The sequence below is a fragment of the Macaca nemestrina genome, chromosome 14 (assembly GCF_043159975.1).
Source record: "Macaca nemestrina isolate mMacNem1 chromosome 14, mMacNem.hap1, whole genome shotgun sequence".
Lineage (NCBI taxonomy): Eukaryota > Metazoa > Chordata > Mammalia > Primates > Cercopithecidae > Macaca > Macaca nemestrina.
Window position 1 is genome coordinate 36,605,882 of NC_092138.1, and position 24,252 is coordinate 36,630,133.

General features: G+C 37.3%; 1 protein-coding gene across 9 annotated transcripts in view; it reads left to right on the forward strand.

Moving 5' to 3' along the window:
* The window catches only part of LOC105489137 (lysine demethylase 4C), a 416,176-nt gene that overhangs the window by 196,729 nt on the left and 195,195 nt on the right, over nucleotides 1–24,252 (forward strand). For 8 of the 9 annotated variants that reach the window (XR_011612551.1, XR_011612550.1, XM_071077763.1 and 5 more), the window contains one exon: nucleotides 22,778–22,971. Coding sequence is in view for 6 of the 9 variants with exons in the window: in XM_071077763.1 (XP_070933864.1) it covers nucleotides 22,778–22,971 (194 nt within the window). In the remaining 3 variants the exon portion in view is untranslated. Of the gene's footprint in view, nucleotides 1–22,777; nucleotides 22,972–23,722; nucleotides 23,823–24,252 lie in introns of those variants that run through there. The other variant, XM_071077769.1, reaches the window with a different exon arrangement.

Consider the following 24,252-nt stretch of genomic DNA (forward strand, 5'->3'; position numbering starts at 1 on the left):
AATTCTTGTTTAGTTCAATTTTGGATTAAGTAATTTGACGAGGGACAGAATATTGCAAATTCGGAATTGAAGGCCAGAATCTGGCCCTAATTATTTTGCTTCAGTCTCTAGTACTGCAGGAAGCATCAGGGACTTTCTGTTGGAAGAGTGGGAACTGTTTATTAGTTTGCTAATGTGAGCAATTATGTACTTGGGGAATTGTATGGCTAGACCGCTCGGTCTCCCTCTCAGGAACAGGTACCTCTGCTGGGAGCATAAAAGGCCCAGTGCTGGTTACTGGATGGTGAAAGCCTCTGGGCTTCCAGACTAGAGCTAAGATCTATGCCTCTCTAGATTTTAGCAGAAATTCTTCTACTGTGGGGTGGTAGGAGTGGACACAGAGTGTTAATAGTATCCGTTTTTGGTCAGTGATATGAGATAGAGTTAATCAATCAGTTCCTTAGGTGGGGTAAAGCACAGAGAGATGAAATGCCCAGTGCACAGTTGTGTCAGTAGGTTTTCGGTTTTACCTTTGAATAGAGACAAAGCTGTTTGCTGTTTTGTTTCTTGTCCTTGGTTCACCCTTCGTTTTTCATGCAGTGCAGTGGACCATGACTCAGGCCCTGCAGAGCTGGGTATAGAGGCCCCCTTTTCCGAGAGCTGAGCAGGATGCCTTTGATCTGGATTCACGTAATCATTTAGCTGTCTTACTGTGTTGCCTGCATGTTTGCATGGAGTCTGTGCCACAGCTTTATCGAAGTATGACTCTAGAAAACGAAAACGTGACCAGCCTCTGATTAAAGGCATGATGGCTTTTAGTGTTTCGCGCTTGAAATTTTTTCAGCTTTTCCCTTTCTTCTTTTGTAAAATAGTTATAATCTTTTGGCTCCTTTCCACATTTACCTTATGAGCAGTACCAAGTCAGTTAACTCAGTTGTGGAGAAAAATATTCTCTCTGTATCAAAGTGTCTCAAAATTTGATGCATTAGCTTTAATTTCCAGAGCAAGTCATTAACCTCAGATGGAACACAGTGACACTTTGTCTAGTAAAAAATTGTTCTCAATCTTTATAATGCTAGTAAAAGAGCACATTACAGCCAGTTGCCTTTAGCTAGGGTTGGAAATACAACAGAACTGCATCACCTCTGCCTCTGCCTCATTTCCAGAGTTTGTTTTAGTTCCTTCAGAAACTGCAATATGCACATGTTTTCACTTATGAGATCTAAAAGTCGAAAGAATTAAACCCATGGGCATAGTAAAAGGATGGTTACCAGAGGCTGGGAGGGTAGTTGCGGGGGGGCGTGGAGAGGTGGGGATGGTTAATGGGTACAAAAAAAAAAGATTTAATAATAACTACTAGTTAATACTACAATATGGTGACTATAGTCAATAATAATTGTACATTTAAACATCTACTTCAAGAGTGTAATTGGATTGTTTGTAACTCAAAGGATAAACGCTTGAGGGGATGGATACTCCATTCCCCATGATGTGCTTATTTCACATTGCAGGTTTCTATCAGAACATCTTATGTACTCCACACACCTACTAAGTACCCATAAAAATTTATAAAATTAAAAAAAATTGTGATGCGGGTGCAGATGAAGGCTATCTTGTAATTTGGTGTTTGTTGCCCACTCAAAGGGTCAAATGTCACCTACCTGTTTTTCTGAAACTCCATTTCTAAGTTGGGTTGGCATACTATGCTCGCCTGCCTGTATTTGTAAATAATGTTATATTGGGACACAGCCATGCTCATTTGTTTATCTAAGGTTGCTTTTGTACTACAATGATGACTTGAGTGGTTGTGACAAAGATCATATAATCCACAGAGCCTAAACTACTTTTACAGAAAGATACCATCAATCCCTTCTTTATGAGGTCTGACCAGGCCCAGGGACCTCATGTATTCAGATGTTGTCTATGCAGCTTAGGTGATTAACCAGTTGGCATGCTTTATGTTTTTTGGTAGCAGAATCTTTCTTTTATCAAGGCATAGTAGGGTATCCCTTTGTTTGGCCTCAGAGCTCAGCTGGAACTCTATAGTTTCTGGTAGAGTCTCTGGTACTGAAGCCTTTTCTGCCATCCTCTGGCTTGGTCGTATTTCTGAAATAGTGTCTTAGTGGTCAGGTGGTGTTAAGTTGCAGTGTTTCTCACAGTTGCAGTTCTTACACTTGGTTACGATGGACAAGGGACCAGCTGGCTTTGCTGACCCACTTCATAGTGGGGCTGATTAATACGAGCCATGATCTTCTGTTTGTGATATTTTTCAAGCTGCATTATCTAGAGGTAGAAAATAATGACTCTGGCATAAGCTCTTTTATTTGTAATGCCCTGCAAACACATGTGCAAATTCTCCCTGGCACACAGCTGCTTAGGAAGATTATGTTCTGCATAATGCTGCCTGTTGTCACTTTTGATACTTATTTTTATCACAAATCCTTTTCTATGTTTCATTATAAATATTGTGCACTAACCCTACCATCTATTTTCTTTAAAAGATGACTAGTTGCAAGAAGGAAAGCTGTGTCCTTGCTTTTGTGAGGGTTTTTGGCATTCACTTTCCATTGAAACTCTCTTATGGGACCCTGTTCTTTCCAGGGAAAAGAAGCCTGCCTTTTGGCCACTTTTAGAGCTTGTCAATACCACCATGATATTAGATAATTTTTTTCTCCCTGCAGTATTAGCAGCCACAGTGGTAGCTGCAGCGACATCGTCAGAGAATACTGGTAGGTTACCACCACCACCACCGTAAGAGATCAAACGTGGAGGCTGCTGTTTCTCTGTGTTGTGATCGATATTTTCTATTGGATGCACAATTGTATTGTTTGTGAAATGGAACTAGGAATGGGTCTGGGTGTTCATGTTATAGCGGGAGCCGTGTCAAGCCAGGGAGCTGGGGAGAGGGTGAAAACATGGTGGCATGCACTCAGCTCTGGAATCAGAGAGCTGGGTCTGCATACTGGCCCTCCTCCTTCTTGGCTAGAAACCCTGTGCAAACTGCCGGACCGTCCTGAACCTCATGTTCATGGACAGTAAAACACAGTTCAGGTACATGTATTTTAAATTTATGAGGTAATAATAAACAGTGTTATCGAAAGCCTGTAGAATCTGTGTTTGTGAGGGCCCTGGAGAAGTTGGGTGGTGAGATGGTATGACCTCCAAGTATATTGCTTCTCCGAGAGAGAGAACAATTGTAGACATATAAACATTCGTTATAACAACTGAGGCTTTGCTTCAGCGAAGTAGCTTTTTTTTTTTTTTAAATAATTGCTTGTAGGTACTCTTTTTATTGCAGGGACAGAAAGTTTTTCTCCAACTAGGTGTTTCCAAAAGTGACTCACAATGCCATCTTTTACCTGTTAACTCAGCAGTCTTGTCAAATAATTAATAATAACAATAATACAATAGTGTTTTTAGTAGAAATTACTTAACTACTGTGACAGCAGCTAAGGATAAAGAATTGTATCACACTGAGGCCGGGTGCAGTGGCTCACGCCTGTAATACCAGCACTTTGGGAGGCCAAGGTGGGTGGATTTATCTGAGACCAGGAGTTTGAGACCAGCCTGACCAACATGGTGAAACCCTATCTCTACTGAAAATACAAAAAAATTAGCTGGGCGTGGTGGCATGCACCTGTAATCTCAGCTACTGGGGAGGCTGAGACAGGAGAATTGCACGAACCAGGGAGGCAGAGGTTGTGGTGAGCCAAGATCGCGCCATTGCATTCCAGCCTGGGCAACAGAGCAAGACTCCATCTCAAAAAAAAAAAAAAAATTGTATCACACTGAGTAAGGAATATTTGCCTTCTCCCCCACCCTGAGTAGTTTGGCTATAGTGTTAAAAATACATTATGCCTTTCTTTATATGATTTTTTTTTTTTTTAAGATAGGGTTTCGCTCTGTTACCCAGGCTAGAGTGCAGTGGCATGTTCATGGCTCACTGCAACCTCCATCTCCTTCCATCTCTGCCTCCCACGTAGCTGGGACCACAGGTGCACACTACCACACTGGCTAATTTTTGTGTTTTTCATAGAGATGGGCTGGTCTCAAACTCCTGGGCTCAAGCGATCCACCCACCTGGGCCTCCCAAAGTGTTGGGATTACAGGCATGAACCACCGTGCCCAGCCTATGTGTAATGTTATGATAATATTATTAGAGTGCAGATAGTAGGGTTAATAGAAGGAAAGCCTAAGGTTCCTTTTATGCCTGCCTTTTAAAGCCTGGAGCCTAGAATACAACATTTGTAGTCCTTCCCAAGTTTTCTCTTCCTTTTTCAGAGATATCCAGGAACCCAGTGAACAAATGACTTAGCTTGATGTAGATTTACTCCCGGAAACTACTTTTAAAAGAAATAGGTGAGAAGAGGAGCCCTAGAGAGCCCAGTTTTCTTCATAGTCTTATAGTCTGTTTGAAATCCCCAAGGCTCGTCCCACCATGTAGTCCCAGATGTTACCTTTTATTTGACCATAGTTAGAGGAGTGGATGTCAGAGTCCCCTCATTCTTTAAAGTGTTGGTCTGTTTCTTTGCCTCCCTGTCATTTTCTTCAGATATTAGACTGTGGTACCTGTCAGGGGCTTTTGGAGAATATGCCTTGAAGAATGATTTCTAAACTTTTGTCTGCCTATTATATTTTAAGTGTACTCACTCTGTCTTGCTTGTGGTTATCTTAGTATAGTGCCACCTGATACACGGGGGCTATGTATTTACTCTGAGCAACTGCAAGAGCCAGCTGGTAGGTTTTTACACTGGTAAGATTTACTGGGGAAGTTTTTATCTACTGTCATTCTATATATTTGTTTCAATTTAAGAGTCTATATTATAGTTAATAAGACAACTTCATGAAGAGTATGTGAATTGTAGTATATAGTCATGGCATGTTAATTCTGTGAAATTGTAGTCTAGTTAGGCTACGTGAATTATGGCTGTACTCATAAGTTGTTTACACCAAATAACATGACAGATATATATGTCTTCCTTTCAGTTGTAATAAAAGGAAATGCCTGTCAACTTAATTTATCACCAGGCATGTTCTTATTTAAAGCCTCTTAAAATGAAATATAAGCCTGACCTAAGATTATGGTTACTACAAAAGTGACAACAGCTGTGGTATAAAATACTGTAGGGGCCTCTACTGCCACCCTAACAACTGTGTAGCCCGTATGAAAAGCTGTTATGTCCAGTGAATGCTTGTAGATATAGAAACGATTAAAGTAATCCTCCCAAGCAGAAGTCTGAGAGGCCATCTGATCCAAGTCCCTGAGAGACTCCTTAGGGGTCAAGACCTTCCCCAAGTCACAATGGAGAAAGCTTGGCCAATATTCCTTTCCCCATTCCCTCTCTGCTCCAGGACAGAACTGCTGCAGTCCTGATTTTATTACAGATACATATACTCTCTCATTTCACAAAGACTGTGAAGCAGTGGAAAGAAGGAAAAAAGGAAGCTCTTTAAAAAAAATTTTTTTTTTTTAAAAAATACAGAGTCTTTCTCTTTGTCACCCAGGCTGGAGTACAGTGGCACTATCATAGGTCACTGCAGCCTGGACCTCGTGGGCTCAAGGGATCGATCCTCTTTCCCCAGTCTCCTGAGTAGCTGGAACTATAAGCTTGCATCAGCACACTCATCTAGGGGTCTCGCTCTTTGTTTCTCAGGCTGGTCTTAAACTCCTGGGCTCAAGCAGTCCTCCTGCCTCAGCCTCCCAAAATGCTGGGATTACAGGGATGAGTCACCGTGCCTGGCCTATAAAAAAGAAGCTCTTTAAAGATAGTCATAGAAAGTAGGAAAAAAGGAAGTTCTTTAAAGAGTGTCATAGGGAGAAAGATGGTTTAAAGATGATTTCACACTGACACAAATTTTCATGTACATGTGCATCCATTTGTCCCATATTTGAGTGCCCACCCTGTGTAGGCAGTAGTCTCTTTCCCCAAGTTGCTTAGACCCAGGGCAGAGATTCTCAGCTTCAGCAATATTGTCATTTTTAGCAGCATCCTGACCTTTAGAAATGCCTCCAGGCATTCTCAAATATCCCCTAGGGAGCAAAAATCACCTGTAGTTGAGAACCACTAGGCTAGTGAGCAGTACAGTCTAGTGTGGGAAGCGGACAGCCACACAGAAAAGTGACATCCATATACACATTGTGAAACAGTCGACTACGTATCAACCACATGGGGTTCAGTGATAGAGAACAGCAAGAGGTGGCTTCTAGGACACTCACAAATTCACTTTCTTTTTCTTAGGCTGACACTTAAACACCATGTAGTGCCTCTTGAATAGCCACACAAGTTTGTTTATGTTATGTCAGCATTGTGAGTTTGCAAACATATGACAAAATTTGTTCACTAAAGGCAATATCTAAAATTATTTGTCCTTTATTTTAAAAGTTAAATATTGCTATAGCCTAATAGTCAAGAAATAGCAAAGGATGGCTTGATAATTATCCAGTGATAATTATAGAGGACAGTCTTGCCATCATGTTACTGCATGTGTGCAGCACTGAACGTGGGGTGGTGAAAAGAAGCACCATATTACATCCAGATGGCTTGCGTACATATATAGTGCTTTGTGTTTATATTAGTGCCTTACTAGATGCAGGTACTGAAAGTATATCCACCTACTTTCTGACAGAGATAGTAGTGGTTGTATAAACTGTCAGAAAATGAGTGCATAAACTTTCTGTTTGTAAAGAAGGTAACATTGTAAGTATTTCTCATCAGAGAGAATATAGTATTTATACATATCACAATTCATTAGTAATGTATAAATTTTTAAAAAATATCTTATGTCTTAAACTATGACTTAACCAAATTCAAAATTATTTATAATAGTAATCCTTGTTATCAAAATTCAAATAGGTGAGTGTAATATACAAGGTTGGTAAAGGGTCTGTAGCCTTGTCAAACAAAAACAAAAATAAAAACATGGTGACCTCTTTGATGGTATTTAGCTTTGTTACTTTTCTGTCATCTGTTCATTGTCATAATTATTTTTCCATATTATTGCATCTTCACAATAGAAATTGCCATCATTTTAAAGTTTTTTTCCCTACGAGCTCATGGTGTTTTAAGGATGTTGTTAATGCAGTTTCTGTGTACTACTGAATGAGTGCATGTATAAATCAAAGACTGTAGGGAATGCCTGCTGGCCTTCACAAGTGCATTTATAAATCAGCTTCTGGGTCGGTTATGCTTGGTAGCATTAACTTCGTTAGGTACTTATGTCAGAGTCGTGAGGAATCCTGGAGTCATAGTGGGATACAAGAGGAGCACCAGGGGGCTCTATTGGCTATGATTTTGAAGAAAGTGAATTAAATTGATTGATTGAAAAAAGCAATAGGAGTGAATTTGGGCATGTATGTATACATTTAAATCTATCTTGTACTTTGTATACTCAACAGCCTGGATCAGCACACAGCATATTATAGTTTAAGCTCCCTTCTTGTAGCAGTGTTTAATATAGTTAGCAGTAATTCAAGAAAAAATTATATCCAATGCATTTGAAGATGAAATGTAGATAACTTACCCGGTTTTCTAGTGTTCAGAAACACAAACTGACCTTTGGACAGTGAATTCATTAATGTTCAAATGAGTTAAGAATAATTGCAGTTTTCAACTTTTGAGGTAATCACATAATTAGATCATATGAAGTCAACACTTTATGGTTTCATTTTTAAACAAAGTATGAACAATGCTCTTTTTAATCAGTATGATTTTATTAAAGGAAGAAATAATCCTATACATGTTTTCAGCATTTACATTTTTACGTAGTAAATTTTTTATAGTCCATATGATAGATTCTGTAAAATAAGATATATTTCTTTGTTCCATTAGTAGAAAAAAAAAAGACATCAGCTGTAATGACTGTCACAGCCCTGACTCAGATTTATTTCTTCTTAATCCAGCAATTATTCCGGACATTTGGATTATAATACATAAATGCAGTGGTTAACATGAAAACTTTAAATTGTATATTTATTTTAAAAATCTCATGTAATTTCTCAATTACTAAAAAAAGAAATCAACATCAAGAATCAAGTACTAATGTTTTTTGTAATTCATTATGCATGTATGAGAAATATCTAGCTAAAATGTTAAATCTCAGACCTATAAATATTTTACAAGATACATATAAGCTGTTTATGGACATTAATTTGATATAGTTGGTTTAAAATTAAAATTTGAACCAGTAATATATTGTGGAATCAGGCTTCTTGGGTTTGAATCTTGTGTCCACCATGAACCTTAAGCAAGTTACTTAATCTTTCTGTGCGTTGGCTTTCTCATCTGTTATGTGGGGATAATAATTATGCCAACCTCTGAGGATTGAGTTGTTAAATGTAGTGTACTTAGAACGGTGGTCAGTACTTAGTAAACTGTAAATGGATTAAAAAAGTGATTCTTAGCAAGTAGTTTTTAGTAAGCAAATAAAAAGTAAAATACTAGACAAATGCTTTTAGTAGTAGTAATAATTGTTAGAAATATATTCATGGACACATTTTTTATTCGGTTATTAATTCATGCAGTAAATATTTATTGACCACTGTGGTTGGGAGTTGCGGTGATGCAGGATAAGCACAATCTTTGTCCTCTTACAGGAAGCCCAGAGGCTGACATTATGAAATAATGATACAACGAGTTATGACCAGTATCTTGCCGCATATTCATGGCATTGAGTTGTTTGTGGTAGGGGAGCTGACCTAGTCTATGGGCATTTAAGGTGAAATATGAAGCATGTTAGCTAGATAAATACAGTTGGTGCAGGAAGGCGATGATAATCTTTCAGCAGAGGTAACAATATAGAGGAAGATTCAGGATGTAGCAGAGGGGTAACAATGGAGAGACAGGACATCTGAGTTGATACTGATGGTTCCATTGCTGTTTAAACTTATGAGATCTATTCCTTCTCTTATAATGTGTCCTGTCATCTGTCTTCTGCACATTCTTTCAGAGAAGCATCATTTTTCCTGCCTCTCAGTCTTCTTAGACTACCTCAAGGCCCCTAACAGCTATCTATATGTTTTTCTACTTGATGGTGTTTCTACCACCCTGATAGTTCCCTCTCACATTTCATTTTTTTAATCCTGTGTTTCTTGCTATTGCTTTTTCAACTATTCCTAGATTAACTATTCTTCAGTGCAGAGGAGTATTTGAATGTTTGAAAAATGGTTAGAAAGCAGCTTCATTTGCCAGCTGTTGGAGCTAATAATTTTGACTATTAGAAAGCTAAGAACATAACTCTAATGTTAATATTTTTATTATTATTTTTTCTGTAATCTTTATTGTCATTTTATTTTATTTACTTTTTAAAATTATACTTTAAGTTCTAGGGTACATGTGCACAATGTGTAGGTTTGTTACATATGTGTACCTATGCCATGTTGGTGTGCTGCACCCATTAACTCATCATTTACATTAGGTATATCTTCTAATGCTATCCCTCTCCTTCCCCCTCCCCCAACCCCACGGCATTCCCAGGTGTATGATGTTCCCCATCCCATGTCCAAGTGTTTTCATTGTTCAGTTCCCACCTATGAGTGAGAACATGTGGTGTTTGGTTTTCTGTCCTTGCGATAGTTTGCTGAGAATGATGGTTTCCAGCTGCATCCATGTGCCAAAAAGGACACGAACTCATCCTTTTCTTATGACTGCATAGTATTCCATGGTGTATATGTGCCACAGTTTCTTAATCCAGTCTGTCATTGATGGACATTTGGGTTGGTCCCAAGTCTTTGCTATTGTGAATAGTGCCACAATAAACATACATGTGCATGTGTCCTTATAGCAGCATGATTTATAATCCTTTGGGTATATAACCAGTAATGGGATTGCTGGATCGAATGGTATTTCTAGTTCTAGATCCTTGAGGAACCGCCACACTGTCTTCCACAAAGGTTGAACTAGTTTACAGTCCCACCAACAGTGTAAAAGTGTTCCTATTTCTCCACATCCTCTCCAGCACCTGTTGTTTCCTGACTTTTTAATGATCGCCATTCTAACTGGTGTGAGATGGTGTCTCATTGTGGTTTTGATTTGCATTTCTCTGATGGCCAATGATGATGAGCATTTTTTTGTGTGTCTGTTGGCTGCATGAATGTCTTCTTTTGAGAAATGTCTGTTCATATCCTCAGTTGAGATTTGGATTTTGAGGGTAGCCTGAGTAACATAGTTCAGTCCCTGTCTCTACAAAAATTGCTTTTAATAAATGAAGAAGTGCCATCAATTATTTGCCATTGAGGAAAGGAGACCAGGATTACCATTTCTGTGTATGCTGGGTGGTTCTTGGGGAAGCAGTTTTTTTTATGCAGCCTCTGCTGCAGGAGCTTCATATTCTGCTTAGTCAGGTCTTCTCAGAGAGAGGACCTCTGCTCTCTCTGATGTTGCTGTGGTTAAACAATAATTAAGTTAAACTGTTTTCACATATTTTATGGTTTCATAAAGAAAGAATGTAAAAGGAAAGTAGTTGAATTCTGCCCTTCTGAGTTGTAAGTTTACTTTGTTGGAACTGCTAGAATAATTCCAAAGTGAGGGTTCTTTGAAAATAGGCTTCCAAAAACCTTTGTAGTTCAATGCCAGTTACTTAATATTATCTTTGGACCTATGTTATTCATTTTCAGGTACTTCATAATTTCATATCTCTGTGGTTATAGGACGTCGTATTTTTGACATTTTATTAAAATTGCTGTTTGAATCTATGTATTAAAGTGAGATGGTATTTTATATTGGGCTTTTAAAATAATCTGTTTTAGATTGAGTGTTTAAATTTTTTATATTGGTTCTGGGATATTGGAATATGTAACTTCTGTTGAGTTAATTGTGTGTGTGTGTGTGTGTGTGTTTTGAGACAGAGTCTTGCTCTGTCATGCAAGCTGGAGTGCAGTGGCATGATTTGGCTCACTGAAACCTCCACCTCCTGGTTCATATGATTCTTGTGCCTCAGCTTTTCGAGTAGCTGGGGCCACAGGCGCGGATCACCACACCTGGCTAATTTTTGTATTTGTAGTAGAGATGGAGTTTCACCATATTGGCCAGGCTGGTCTCGAACTCCTGACCTCAAGTGATCCTCCTGTTTCTGCCTCCCAAAGTGCTGGGATTATAGACTTGAGCCATCGTGCCCGGCCTGGGTTAATTGTTAATTTCTATTTTGATACTTATTTCTTAACGCTGTAGAGCCAGAATTGCATTTTTATATGTATAAACTTTTCATATTGAAGGCCTTTTTGTATGTTCTGACTGACATTTAAAATGGTGGCTGGTTTAAACAGCTATCTAAAAATCAAGCCTCCACATTAAGAACATAGGGTTATTTTATCTGTTTACTTTTAGACCTGATATTCCAAGCATATTAACTGACTTTAATTGTTTTGAACACATGTAAAAATGGAAATGTAAATAGTCTGTTTTGGCAGATCCTTATATATACTGTTCCTTTATTGATTGTCTTGTTAATTTAACTTTTACATCCATACCTGGATCACATCATATGACTGTCTTACCTGATAACCCATTCCATCCCTTGCTGACTATAAAATCGTTTTTTTCATATGTCAAATACAAATTGTTACACTCTGGTTTCAACTGTAGATGCATTTCCAGTAACAGACTGGAGGACCGTTTTTATTTAAAATTGTTTTCTATGTTCAGAGATGATTTTAATATTTATTTTGAGTGTTATATACTTAGAGATGAATATTAAGTATATTGATTCTGCCTTAGCTGGTCCTATGGGTAAATATTTTCCGGATGCAGGACTACCTACTTGACATCTCTTGTCATACTCGCTGCTCTATGGATTTCTTTCTCAGGCCGTTGTTTCCCGTGTTGTGGTAAAGATGACTGTTAGCTTCTCTAGGATAACAAGCTACCGACACATTCCCACTGAACCCGTTGGTGTTGCTTGGGCCGTGTGCCCATGTCTGAACCAGTCACTGTTGCCATTGGGATGGAATGTTTGGCCAGTCTAGCCTCCCTAAATTACATGCCTGAGCTTGGGGGACAATCAAGGTGCTCCTTTTAGTCAGAAAGCATCCTAATGAAGAGAAATCTTAGGAACAAATCATGCGATGCAATTTTGTCATTTAATTCAGCCACATCGGTTCCAGTAAAATTTTTTGAAAAGATTAAATAATGAGTAATGATTTCTTATGAATAAAATAGCCCCATTAGGTTTCCCAAAACTTAACCAATGATGAACTTTGAAAACTTTTTAGACTTCTGCCCTCCCTCTTGTAGTTTACTTACTTATGAACCTTGGTCACTGTAATTGTACCTGTTGGGACACATTAGGCACCAAAATATTTGTAGAGTGAATGCTTCATAGCTGGCTACTGTGGACATACTGCTGTGGCACAAGTATTAAATTTGAACCGAAGATGGATGTAATTTAATATTTGGTTAAAGTGCTGGACTTCCTGTTAGTTTTCTTCCCAATATACATTTCATAGAGAGGGGAAATTAGAGCTTGTGGTGGCATAGGCTTCATGATTTTGCGCTGTGAAGGAAAGGCTTGTAATTTAGTCTTGGGACAGAGATTGTATGGATCAGGTGTGATAATTTTGTGGCTAAGATGACTTAGAATAGTTGAGAAGCCATTTTCAACTTATTTCCTGTGTTCTTGGACAAAGGGAAAGACAAAGTATGAGCAGAATTGGTATGTGATAATTGTTTATTGCTATTTAAAAAACAATATTCCCACCTCCCCCGACCCTGACCCCTACCCCGGTCTGACCCCCAGGGTACCTCCTCTTAGCAACAGCTCATGGAATGTACCCATCGTTCCTTCTCCTCTACCCTCTTCTCCCTTTTAATTTGGTCTTTCAGGCCCCCTGAGGAAAGGGTTTTGCATTTTGATTTAATGGATAGCTGCTGCAGCTTATATTTATGCACTGGTGGTGACAGCACATTCCTTTTTTTAAAAAAAAAAGATTTAAAAAATTTTTGTGACAGTAGATGGATTGTAATAGGCAGCCACATCTGAAGAAATAAGTGAAACTATAGCCGTGTAATGATTTCTTATTACACATATAGATGAGTAATCTTTACTGTGATTATTATATAAGTTATACAAATGTGGAGCTTTTTTTGGCTCTAGAAATATGGAATTGTTTTAAAGGGGTCTTTACTGCTTGGCAGAACATGGGGCTGATTTCAGCTGCATTTGTGATTCCTTTTTTGATTTATTCCAGTTTGGATTTAAATATATTAAAAGTGCCTGTGAATATGAGGACATGTAGATCATTAAAACTGCATTTATTATGTAGCCTGTTTTAACATTTGGACTGATTAATGAATCTCTGTAGAGTAAAAATACACCTGATAATACCAAATCACTTTCTAGATTTTATCAGCAGTCTCTTTGCCCCTCGGGTAGTCAAGGAATTCTTTTGTCCAGAGCTTGTTAATGATTCATTATATCAATGATGATTCTACATTTTATTTGAATTAACCAATTTCTTAACAAGTGTATGCATAGTTAGAAATCTGTATTGTAGTTTCTAGATGAATGTCATTTCCTGGGCAAATAGAGCTCCTTAATATTTATGACATGTTTGATATTAATTAAGGCAGACTTCCCCCACGTAGTAATGTAATACTTTAAGGTCATCTAATCAAGGGTTCTACACTATGATCAGGTAATTTAATTTAAAAATAACTTACATAAATAGAAATGAAGGAAGTTATTGAATAATTCAAATATAGTGAGTCAACATTTGATTTTAATTTTCATTTTTGACTTGTTTCTAACATTGCTGGCATTATTCGAGTGGGCTAGCCATCATTCAGCTAATATTTATGGAGCATATACTATGTGCTGATGACAGATACTGAGTGGTAAAACAGACCTGATGCCTGTCTTCACTGAGTGTAGGTTCTAGTGCTAAAAACAACTGAGAACTAAGAAAATACACAAAATATGATTACACATTGTGACAAGTGATCTGAAGGGAAAATAACAATGGGTTTCAAAATAAAACACCTTTGGTTTAAGATAAATATAGAAAGATCAAGAGTGACAGCGAGAAATCAAGAGAGAGATGATCTCTTACTCACTCCATCTGTTTAGTGGGGAGCCATTTCCTATTTTGTGAAAATAGAGGTGTGTGTGTGTGTGTGTGTGTGTGTGTGTTTGTGTATATATATCTACGTGTGTGAAAAATATATATATATTTGTAGATATACATATCTACACATGTGAAAATAGAAAAAAAATACACACACACACACACACACACACACACACCCCATTTTGTCTACCTAATGGTAATATGTTTTCATATGATTAAATATTCTCCCATAAAATCAGTTTACATGGCTATACCATACTTTCTTAAAAGAGTATCAGAAATTTTTTTTCTAATTTTGAGATATTTGATAAATGCAGATGAGCTGTGTGTTGTTAAAATTAAGTTGTATATTAATTCAAAATTATCTGCTTAGGAAAATGCCACCAATTGTGGTCATAGGTTATTCATATTTTAAAAGACTGTTAAATATTTTAAACATTCTGGTATATGTTGCCAAATTGTTGGCATGCTTTATTCTTACCACGTCACAGACTGGTTTAACGCAGCTTTGTTTTGCTATTTGTGAGTTTCATGTTAGGCAGCTAATGGTAACAGTCATGGGAGTTAGTTCTGCGTGTTGGATACCTGTTGGGTTTAAACTGATTTAAATCCTGTTCTTCTCATTTTGATTTGTTAGAATAATAATGAATCTTCTTTCAAGAAATGTTTCTCTATATTCTTCCTGTTTGATGATGTTTAAATTTGGCTAGAGATAAATTGTAAGAGCACTTAAATCTATTGTGTGTTTTTCTGTCTTCTGTTGGCTTTTTTTCTGATTCAAGTTTAATACATCTGTCTTTTGTCCACTTTAAATCATTTCATGAAACTAATAACAGAGAAAATATAATAGCAGGGCCAGACATAGTGTCATACTTGAGAGGGAAGGCAGGGATTGCTAGGTAAAGTGAATCTGAGATGCTAATTATTTACTTATAGTACTACTGTTTTTATAGGGAAGTTTGGCTGAAAAAGTATGTTTTGTCATTGAATTGTCAAATTTTTATTTCAAAAACATGAATTGTTTTCCTTTTCTTATTTAGTGTTAAATTTCTGCTGCTGTTTTTTTCTCCCAGATATGGGGTCTTGCTTTGTTTCCCAGGCTGCTCTTGAACTTACAGCCTCAAGAAATCTTCCTGTGTCAGCCTTCCAAAGTGCTAGCATTCCAGGCGTGAGCCCCACTGTACCCAGCCCCTGACCATATTGTTAACATTAGAAAATCAAATAGACTAAAAGCATTACTGTCTTGGTCTAGTTAGCTTTCATTAGGTATTTTCCCGCTTTAAGAACAATACCAGAGTTTTCAGGTGGCAGGTGACGTATAATCAGAGTACATGGAGTGCAGGTTATTGTTTTCAACATGGCTGCTAAATAAATCAAGGTTTCATTTTTTCTAGAGACTCACACTCAAAATTAGTATGACATATAGCATTTAAAAATGTGGTAACCTAGAGTTTATTTGAAAATTGTTATTTTTGTTTCTCTCAAGTGACAGCACCCTTGATACACTATCTAGAGCTTCTATTCTGGGTATTTTATTATGCATGCATAGCTGGTTTTAAATTTTTTCTCCTTATTGATTAACATCCTTGCCTCTTCCCTTCTTTTAAAACATTATTTCCTCATTAATATTTACCTACGTTCATACTGCTGTTTGACTTGTGCAGAAAAGATGGAAGAGGACAGGAGATGCTGTGTTATCTCATATTCAGCAGAAGTAGAAAAAGGTAAATGTCTTCAGCATCAGTCAGATGGTACTTAATGGCGGCCAGCATTGTGAAACCTGTAAGACAGCTAGTTCTGTATTCAGACCCCTTAAATTACTTATTATGTTCCTATGTACTCAGTGGTTACGAAATTGAAAACCCAAAGAGGCTGGTGGGTAGGATACTGAATCTCACATGACTTAAACCCCTTTTTCCCCCAGTTACTATCCTTGTGACATCCAACAAGTCAGTTAGCATTTTTGTGCCTCAATTTCTTATCCATGAATTAGAATATGATGATTCAAGTGGATGACTTACTTCCTAAGGTTCATTCTGGGTTCAGGATGCCTTCTAATTGTGTTAACTTAGTCATTTAAAAAGAAATATCTGAAAGAGTCTCTAACAAGGAAATCAGTATACCTGAACATTTTAATAAAAACATTTTAGGAGAAGGATTACATACAACATTATATTCAACAATATGCATCCATGCCATTTCTGTCTGCTTTTTTTTTTTTTTTTTTCCTTTTGAGACAGAGTCTTACTCTGTCATCCAGTCTGGAGTGCAGTTGTGCGACCTTGGCTTACTACAACCTTCGCCTCTTGGGTTCTAGCAATTCTCCTGCCTGTTTCCCGAGTAGCTGAGATTACAGGCATGCGCCACCATGCCCAGGTAATTTTTGTATTTTTAGTAGAGACGGAGTTTCACCATGTTGGCCAGGCTGGTCTCAAACTCCTGACCTCAGGTGATCTGCCCACCTCGACCTCCAAAAGTGCTGGGATTCCAGGCGTGAGCCACCACACCCTGCCTGTCTGCTTTCATATATGATCATGTAGACTCATACAAATATTTATGTTTATAAAGAATTTAGATCTCTAAGAGTGTGCCAAGCCCTATTTTTATCTGATCTTCCTCAGATTTATCATCCATATAAACTGTGGCATGGAGTGCATGAATTCAGAACAAAATAACTTTATCTACCCCTGAATACTAAAGAGTTCAATTTCATGCTGTTTTACATGGCACAGCAGGAGTGGATTGTTTAATATCTGTAACTCTGAACTTCCACAACCTTTCTGTCAGATATTCAGCTAAGTGTTGAGAAGCAGAAATTCTAAAAATAATTTCCACAGAATCTTTTGGAGACCCTGGAGCAAACTGTTTGAATCCATTCCCCTTCTTTTTGCATAGTTTTTGTCTATGTGAACAGTGCTCTCATGGGTCAGAAAGATTGAGTTTCTAGTCCCATACCTTAAATTACTTTATAATTGCCTTACTTTATAAGGGAGACATATCCTGGCACAGTGAAGCCTGCACATATTCCAGAGAAATTAATCTGAACCTATTAGAAGTGGGAGGAGGGAAGGAAACTTATTTTGGAAAATTGTTAGCTAGGCTGGTTAAACTCTATCAACACAGCATGATATCATGCATAGAAAGCAAATATAATGAGTCCCAGACGTGTATTTGCAGCTACAATTTCAGTTTGGTTATGGGTCATAGATAAAGAAGTTTGAGATGGAAAAATGTGGCCATTTAAATTATAAAACATGTTATATGTATTGAATGTGGTTTTGTTTTGGAATTTCCACAGTAGATTGGGTAAGATTATAGAACTGCTAGATTTGATTCTAGCAAAATCTCTGTTACTTATTAGGTATGTGACCTTGGACTAATTAATGTGAGTCCTCCGAGCCTGTCTCTGTTTCCTTACATTTTTTTTTTAAGGTTAGTTAACAAATATTTTTAAGGGACTCTTTAGGCACCTAGAATATACTTCTCTATAAGACAGACACTGTTTGTATGCTCATAGTTAAGAATAGAGTGGTGTAGGAAGGTCAGATGGGGCAAGGTATCTGAGATAATTCACAATAATGGTTCATTAGAAATAAAGTAAGAAATTCAGGGCCAGGCGCAGTGGCTCACGCCTGTAATCCCACCGCTTTGGGCGAGGCGGGTGGATCACCTGAGGTTAGGAGTTTGAGACCATCTTGGCTAACACAGCAAAACCCCGTCTCTACTAAAAATACAAAAATCAGCCGAGAGTTGTGGCACATGCCCTGTGATCCCAGCTACTTGGGAGGCTGAGGCAGGAGAATCGCTTGAACCAGGGAGGGGGAGATTGCAGTGAGCTGAGATTGCGCCACTGTACTCCAGCCTGGGTGACAAAGTGAGACCGTGTCTCAAAAATAAAATAATTCAGTTAGGGTATTACACCTTTTTTTTTTTTTTTTTTTTTTTTTTTTTTTTTTTAGACTAACATATCTGAACTTGCACAGATCTACGTGATTATGAGAGTGTAGTCTGAGGAGCTAGAATAAAATTACATGTCAGGCCTAATTAATGATTTTGGCCCTGTTAGTTACCACCACCAGACATATTTTTGGTTAAATAAGAGGTTACTTTGATTCCTGACACTTAGCAGTGCTTTGTTACTTCTTAATATAGAAATAATGAAGAAAGAAATAATGAATAATTATGAATTATGAAGTCATAATACAAATTAGAAATGATTGTTAATACATTCTTAATTCTTATTTTCTTCACTAACATTAGGGTTGTTAGAAAATAATGAAATATCGAATGTCTCTTCCATTTGTTCATAATATTATATGTATAGTACTATTCAGAGGGCAACTTGTGTTAATAACATATGAACTGTTGGGTTCTTAAAGCCAGTGAATTGCAATTTCATTGAACATTTTGCATTTTAAAATTTTATACACAGTCCCATGTTTTTATACCTTATATATTGGGGGATGTCAGGCACATTTGCTTTGTGTTGGATAGAATATAGAATAGATGCCTTTTTCATTCTGTAGTTCTGATCTAATGTAATTTGTGCCTCAGAGATAATTAGCTGATAACCTTCAAGAGCAATAACATTTTTGGGAGAGGGGAGGCTGGAGTTTGATTTAAAAATTTAGGGTATTTAAAACTAACTTTTGCTTTTTAAATTATCCATTCCCATTTCTTAAGGAAATAGCAATATGTTGTTTGATTTTTTTTTTTTTTTTTTGGCATAAGTCATTTTTATCGGTAAATACATTTTTGGTGGCTACTCTAAAGGACATTATTTCAGATCTAAAGGATAGGACAGGACAGGATAGATCTAAAGGTATGGTATCTACTCGTGCATCACCAGAAGACAACAATATGTGTTTCATTTGGGCTTATTTGTTTTTGAGACTGGGTTATGAGATTAATTTTTGTATTTTTAGTAGAAACGGGGTTTCAACATGTTTCCCAGGCTGGTCTAGAACTCCTGGGATCAAGCCATCCACCTGCCTTGGCCTCCCAAAGTTCTGGGACTACAGGTTATACCCACGCGCCTAGTGTCATTTGGACATATTTAAATCTTCAAAATAAGAGTTTGCCATTGGCTCCTCCCTTCTTTATGATTGTCCTGTTCAACAAATCTAATTCATCTTCTACATTGGGTTCTTTTCATAATTGTTGGAAAATTAACACTTTTCTATGAAAGACAGTAATTCTCTTTAAATTTTAAATATCCTCTTTAGGTTATGATATGATATGTTTGAAATTCACTAGAGTTTTATATTATGTAAACAAGAAAGGAACTTTTCCCCGGTATGTTCTAAAAGTTATTCTTCAATCCTGAGATTCAAGTGGATATTATTTCATGTCTCCCAAAACCACATACATGTTGCCATGTAATACTAAGCTCTTATGTTAAAAGGAGGCCTATTTTGTTTTTTAAATACAGTGGAGAACGAAGAAGTCACATGAGTCGAACCCCTGCCTCCATCTTATTTTACCTTGCAGCATCCTACCTTGAACACCTGGGCAGTATTAATTCATGTTATGGGCATTTCCTCTCATTAATGCCTGTCATCTTCTGGGCCTCCAGTTTCAGTTGTTTGCTCTAGATGTGAAGCCATGGAGTTGAGTCTGGTTGCAACATAGGATACAAACAGGAACTTGAGGTACACTGCTCTCACCTCTCCCGTGACAATGGCCCAGTCCTCTAGGATTTTCTCAATCTCCTAGAAGTTTGGGATTGCTCCTTCTGTTTGATTCTTCAGAAGCACCATGCACTTACTTCCCCTTGACCCTTAAGACCATTTGTTAGATGCAGTATTCTGATTCTTATTTCGTTTGTTGCTTCCATGGTAAGGCAAAATAAGATAACACTAGAAACCTCTGTGTTCTTGTGGTCAGAATACTAAAAAGCAATTTGTATAAGCCAATTCTATTATCAGCCCCATGAGGATAGTTACCACTGTTCCTCCCAGTTTTTCAGATGGGGGAACTGAGGCACAGAGAGGTTAAAGAAGCTGTTGAAGATTTCGTAGCTTGTCAGTGTTGAAGCTGGAGTTTGAATCCAGTCTTTTAAACACTATTTGCATCATGGGTTTTACAGTTTCTCAGCAAATTGATATGGTGTTATCTTTTTCCCATCTTCCATTGCATAATAATTCCAAATAAACTTTAAAGGTGTAAACTTATCTTTTTATATTATCTTTTATACCATTACTGAGATTGTAATTGTTGGTGGATTTAGGTTATTTAGAAAAATTTAGTGTAGGTGGGTTTCCTGGTTGATTTAATCCTCAAATAACAAATCTTAAGACACAGGGTGGCATGTTTCTGTACCTCCTGAAGGGTAGTTTGTTAGGGCTGTTGTAATGGCCCAATGAGGTTCTGTTGACTCAGTCGTTCTGCGTTTGTGGCTCTGTCCTTGGAGTCGTTCCTTTATTTTTTCCTGTCTCTGTTCCTTTCAGTTCAGGCCGGCAGCATTTCTGCCGGTATAAAAGTCTCAAAATCCTTGTCAGTCTTCTGTGCAGTTCATGGACATCTAACCATCAAGCAAGATGGTCCTGCACAGCTCTTTCCTGGATAACCACGTTCTCTGTTCCTGGCTTCTGCTGACATGCTTGATGGGATCCATGAGTCACATGCCTAATCTGTTCAGCAAGTTTGTCTAGCAATACCATCCTCCAGTCTCTGAGCAACCTCCTCTTTGACCATGGCTTATCTGCTGTTTCTGTTTAGGCTTCGTAGCATCATCTGAGCAAACAAGATGAATATTAATCAAGTCAAAGGTTTTTTTTCTGAGACACTTTCCTCAGAAATAGTGTTCTGTACCTCACCAGCTTATCTGCCCTAGGGATGTTAACAATTGTAATCATGATCAGGCCTACATTAGCTCATTAAAATGGGGAGCATCACTTTGTTCACTGTTTATTTTTTCTTTGTGAAGCAATCTTAGTAACACTTGAAGAAAGTTTCTTGTTATAATTCCAAGCTTTTTTTCCCCTTTTGTCAATAGATTACATCTTAATCCAAAATATCTTTCACTTTCTCAGGACCCTCATTTTCTATATTCCAGTGGCAAGATAATTATAGCAAGATAACTTCGAACCCTCATTATACGTAACCAATAATAGAAAGCAGCGGTGTAGATAAATAGTATTAGGTTCAGAGGAACAGTTGGGACAGTTTATAGTCAGAGCTAAGGATGAAGTTTTGCTGGATAGCAGACTAGTATGCAGGAAGGTGGTGTGGTAGCAGGAAAATACTGAAGTAATGAAGCATATGGGGCATTTGGGCTCCCATGACTTGGGTTGAAGAGGAATATTCATGTTGACTTGCTGTGGGAGAGAAACCGGAAAATCTCATTGGTGGAGTAGAATCTTGGAACCCTTAATGCCAGGCTCATAAATTTAGACCTTATTCTAAAGGAAAAGCCAGGTGATTACACCTTATTGAACTCAGGAATGAAAGATTGTAAGATATTTGGGGGAGATGAAAGTAACAGCTATAGTGATGGATTATTGTTAGGAGAAATGACAGGCGGGAAATTAGCCTTCTATGCTAGGATTCAAGGCCTGGCAGTGCAGCTGCAAGGATGCTGGCAGAAGGAATTGAGACAGGAGACACTGTATATGGAGACAAGGCTGAATTTTTAGGGGTGAAGGCGTAGGGAGTGTCTAGGAAATGTGGACTATGAATATAGGAGAATAGAACTGTGGTATCATTTGGTATAGACAGTGTGGTTTGCAGTTGAAGACATTGAGTTTAGGTATTTTGAATGTAATGGTCATTAGGATGAGAACTCTGTGGTGGGAGTTTGGGTTTGGATATTATTAAGACTTTGGAATTAATTTGCATGGAGGTGATAATTGTATCACCAAGATATCTAAAGTCTTATTGTGTCAAAACTGTTCAGTCAGTCTGTTACCAGGTATGTTAGGGATTGTCAAGGTGTATCAGTTAAATCTTGGAGATTATTTATGCACTACCATTTGAATGATAACTTCCCTGTTGCTTAGTGTTGGCCTAGACCTGATAAAACTTTGCGTGAAGTCTTTATAGAAAACTTGGTTAATAAGATGTGACTGATAACTATGTATTCATGAGCATTAAAGGCATAGTAGATCAAAATAATTTTTTCTTTGAACTTCTCACCTTTACCCCATGTCTTCATTTTAGTGGATATGTTTGTTGTTGTCGTTAATGGTATTGGATGTTGTATGTAATGTGATGTAGAAAAGGCTATTCATTTGCTCCTAATTTTGGGTTACCTTATGACAGTTTGTTAATAACCATAAATATAACAAAATATATCTTGGAGTAAATTTATCTCAACTCATTGGTTAAAGTATTCTAATCACACATTCATTGGGTTGTTTTATTTGTTGACAACCCAGGTTTTCAGCTTTATAGACCTTTTAGTGCTCAGTTCATTGACACATCATTGTGATGGGCAGATAATCTTTCCATTGCAGACATGCTTCCAAATGAGCACTCTTTCCTTTTAGTTTTTCTTGGTACATAGTTACCTATGAGGTCCACAAACCATTATAACCACATTATAAATGTGAATATATAGATTCTTATCTCTATTCAGAAGAAATTGGGTTTATCACCCACTGAATGTTTGATGATGTAATGCATTATCCTCCATTATGTAGTGACTAAGTATTCATGGATGGTGTGTTCAAGGACTAACTCTGTGTTACTGTATAGTTAGTGAAACATTTAACACTCTCCAACCCGGTTGTGTTTCAGTGCACTTGCAGGAAAGACATGGTGAAAATTTCAATGGATATCTTTGTGAGGAAATTTCAGCCAGACAGGTATCAGCTTTGGAAACAAGGAAAGGATATATATACCATTGATCACACGAAGCCTACTCCAGCATCCACCCCTGAAGTAAAAGCATGGCTGCAGAGAAGGAGGAAAGTAAGAAAAGCATCCCGGAGGTAATGACCCCTCACCCCACTGACGCTCCTTGCCTGTAGTGTTTTCTCAGTTAAAATGGGTCGTTGGATGTGGTGTTCTCAAAGGCAATCTACTTGCTTTTTCTATTTATTCATTGTAACTTAATACCTTTCTGAAAATGTGACACAAATTATTTTTAATTGTTAGATGTGTAATAAATACAATATAGGAAGAGACGTATATTTATTTTGTTTGAGAATATTCCTGAAGTTGCTGTACATGGCAAATAGAACAATATAGAATTTGTTAGACCACTTACATGAATGTGTTTTATGTCTGTATTGTTCCTTTCTGTGCATTTCCATATGTTAATCAATAACTTGATTTTCCATTTTTTCATTTTGCCACCGTTTTGCTTTTTGGCTTTAGTGGTCATCTTCATTTGTCCAACATCCGAGCTACTACTCTCATCTAGATGCTTATATTTTGCTCCATTTTATGCACTTGGTTTTATTCTTTCATAAGATGTAAAACACAGCACATGGCATTTCTGAAACATGCTTATCCTTGTGAACTTTATTTTCCATTCCGTCTTTGTGACCAGGATCATTTCAAAAGCTTTTAGATCTGCTGTGGGCATCTTGTTGTTTTAAAACCTATTGAATAGGGTGTGTGTTGTATTGCTCAGGTCCTTAGGCTACCTTTTAAGGCTCTTATGTTTTCCAATTTTATGTTAAATTTTCCTCTTCAATATTACTCATTGTTTTTCTTTCAGATTATAAAAGTAATATTTGTGCATTGGAGGAAATTTGTAAAATAAGGAAAAGAATAATGAAGGAATCCCATATCACTCATAACCTCACTATCCAGAGATAACCAGTGTTAACATTTTGTATATATCCTTTACCTATATATTTATTATGTATTTTATGAATATTATATATCTTTCCAAATCTGGGGCCATGCTCTATTAACAATCTGATGATGAGTTTTGAGTGTTTTTTTCATGTAACTGATTGATTTGCTGCAACATAATTTTTAATGCCTGCATGTATTTTATCCCCTGTAGAGTGTTTCCACTTTTTTGATATTAACTAAGTAACACCATAATTTTACATCTTTGCCCAGACTTATGATGCTTATTTTCTGTCTTTTCTTTTCCCTGATATTTATTTTCTGCTAATTTAAAATGGTAGTGAGTGAAAGAACCTTAGTAACATGGAGCCAAACTTCGGCATTTTGTAAGAGCTAGACCTGAGGTGCAGAACTAACTCAGGTGTTGATATTTCACCCTATAGTTTACCGCAATGATTGTCAGTGTG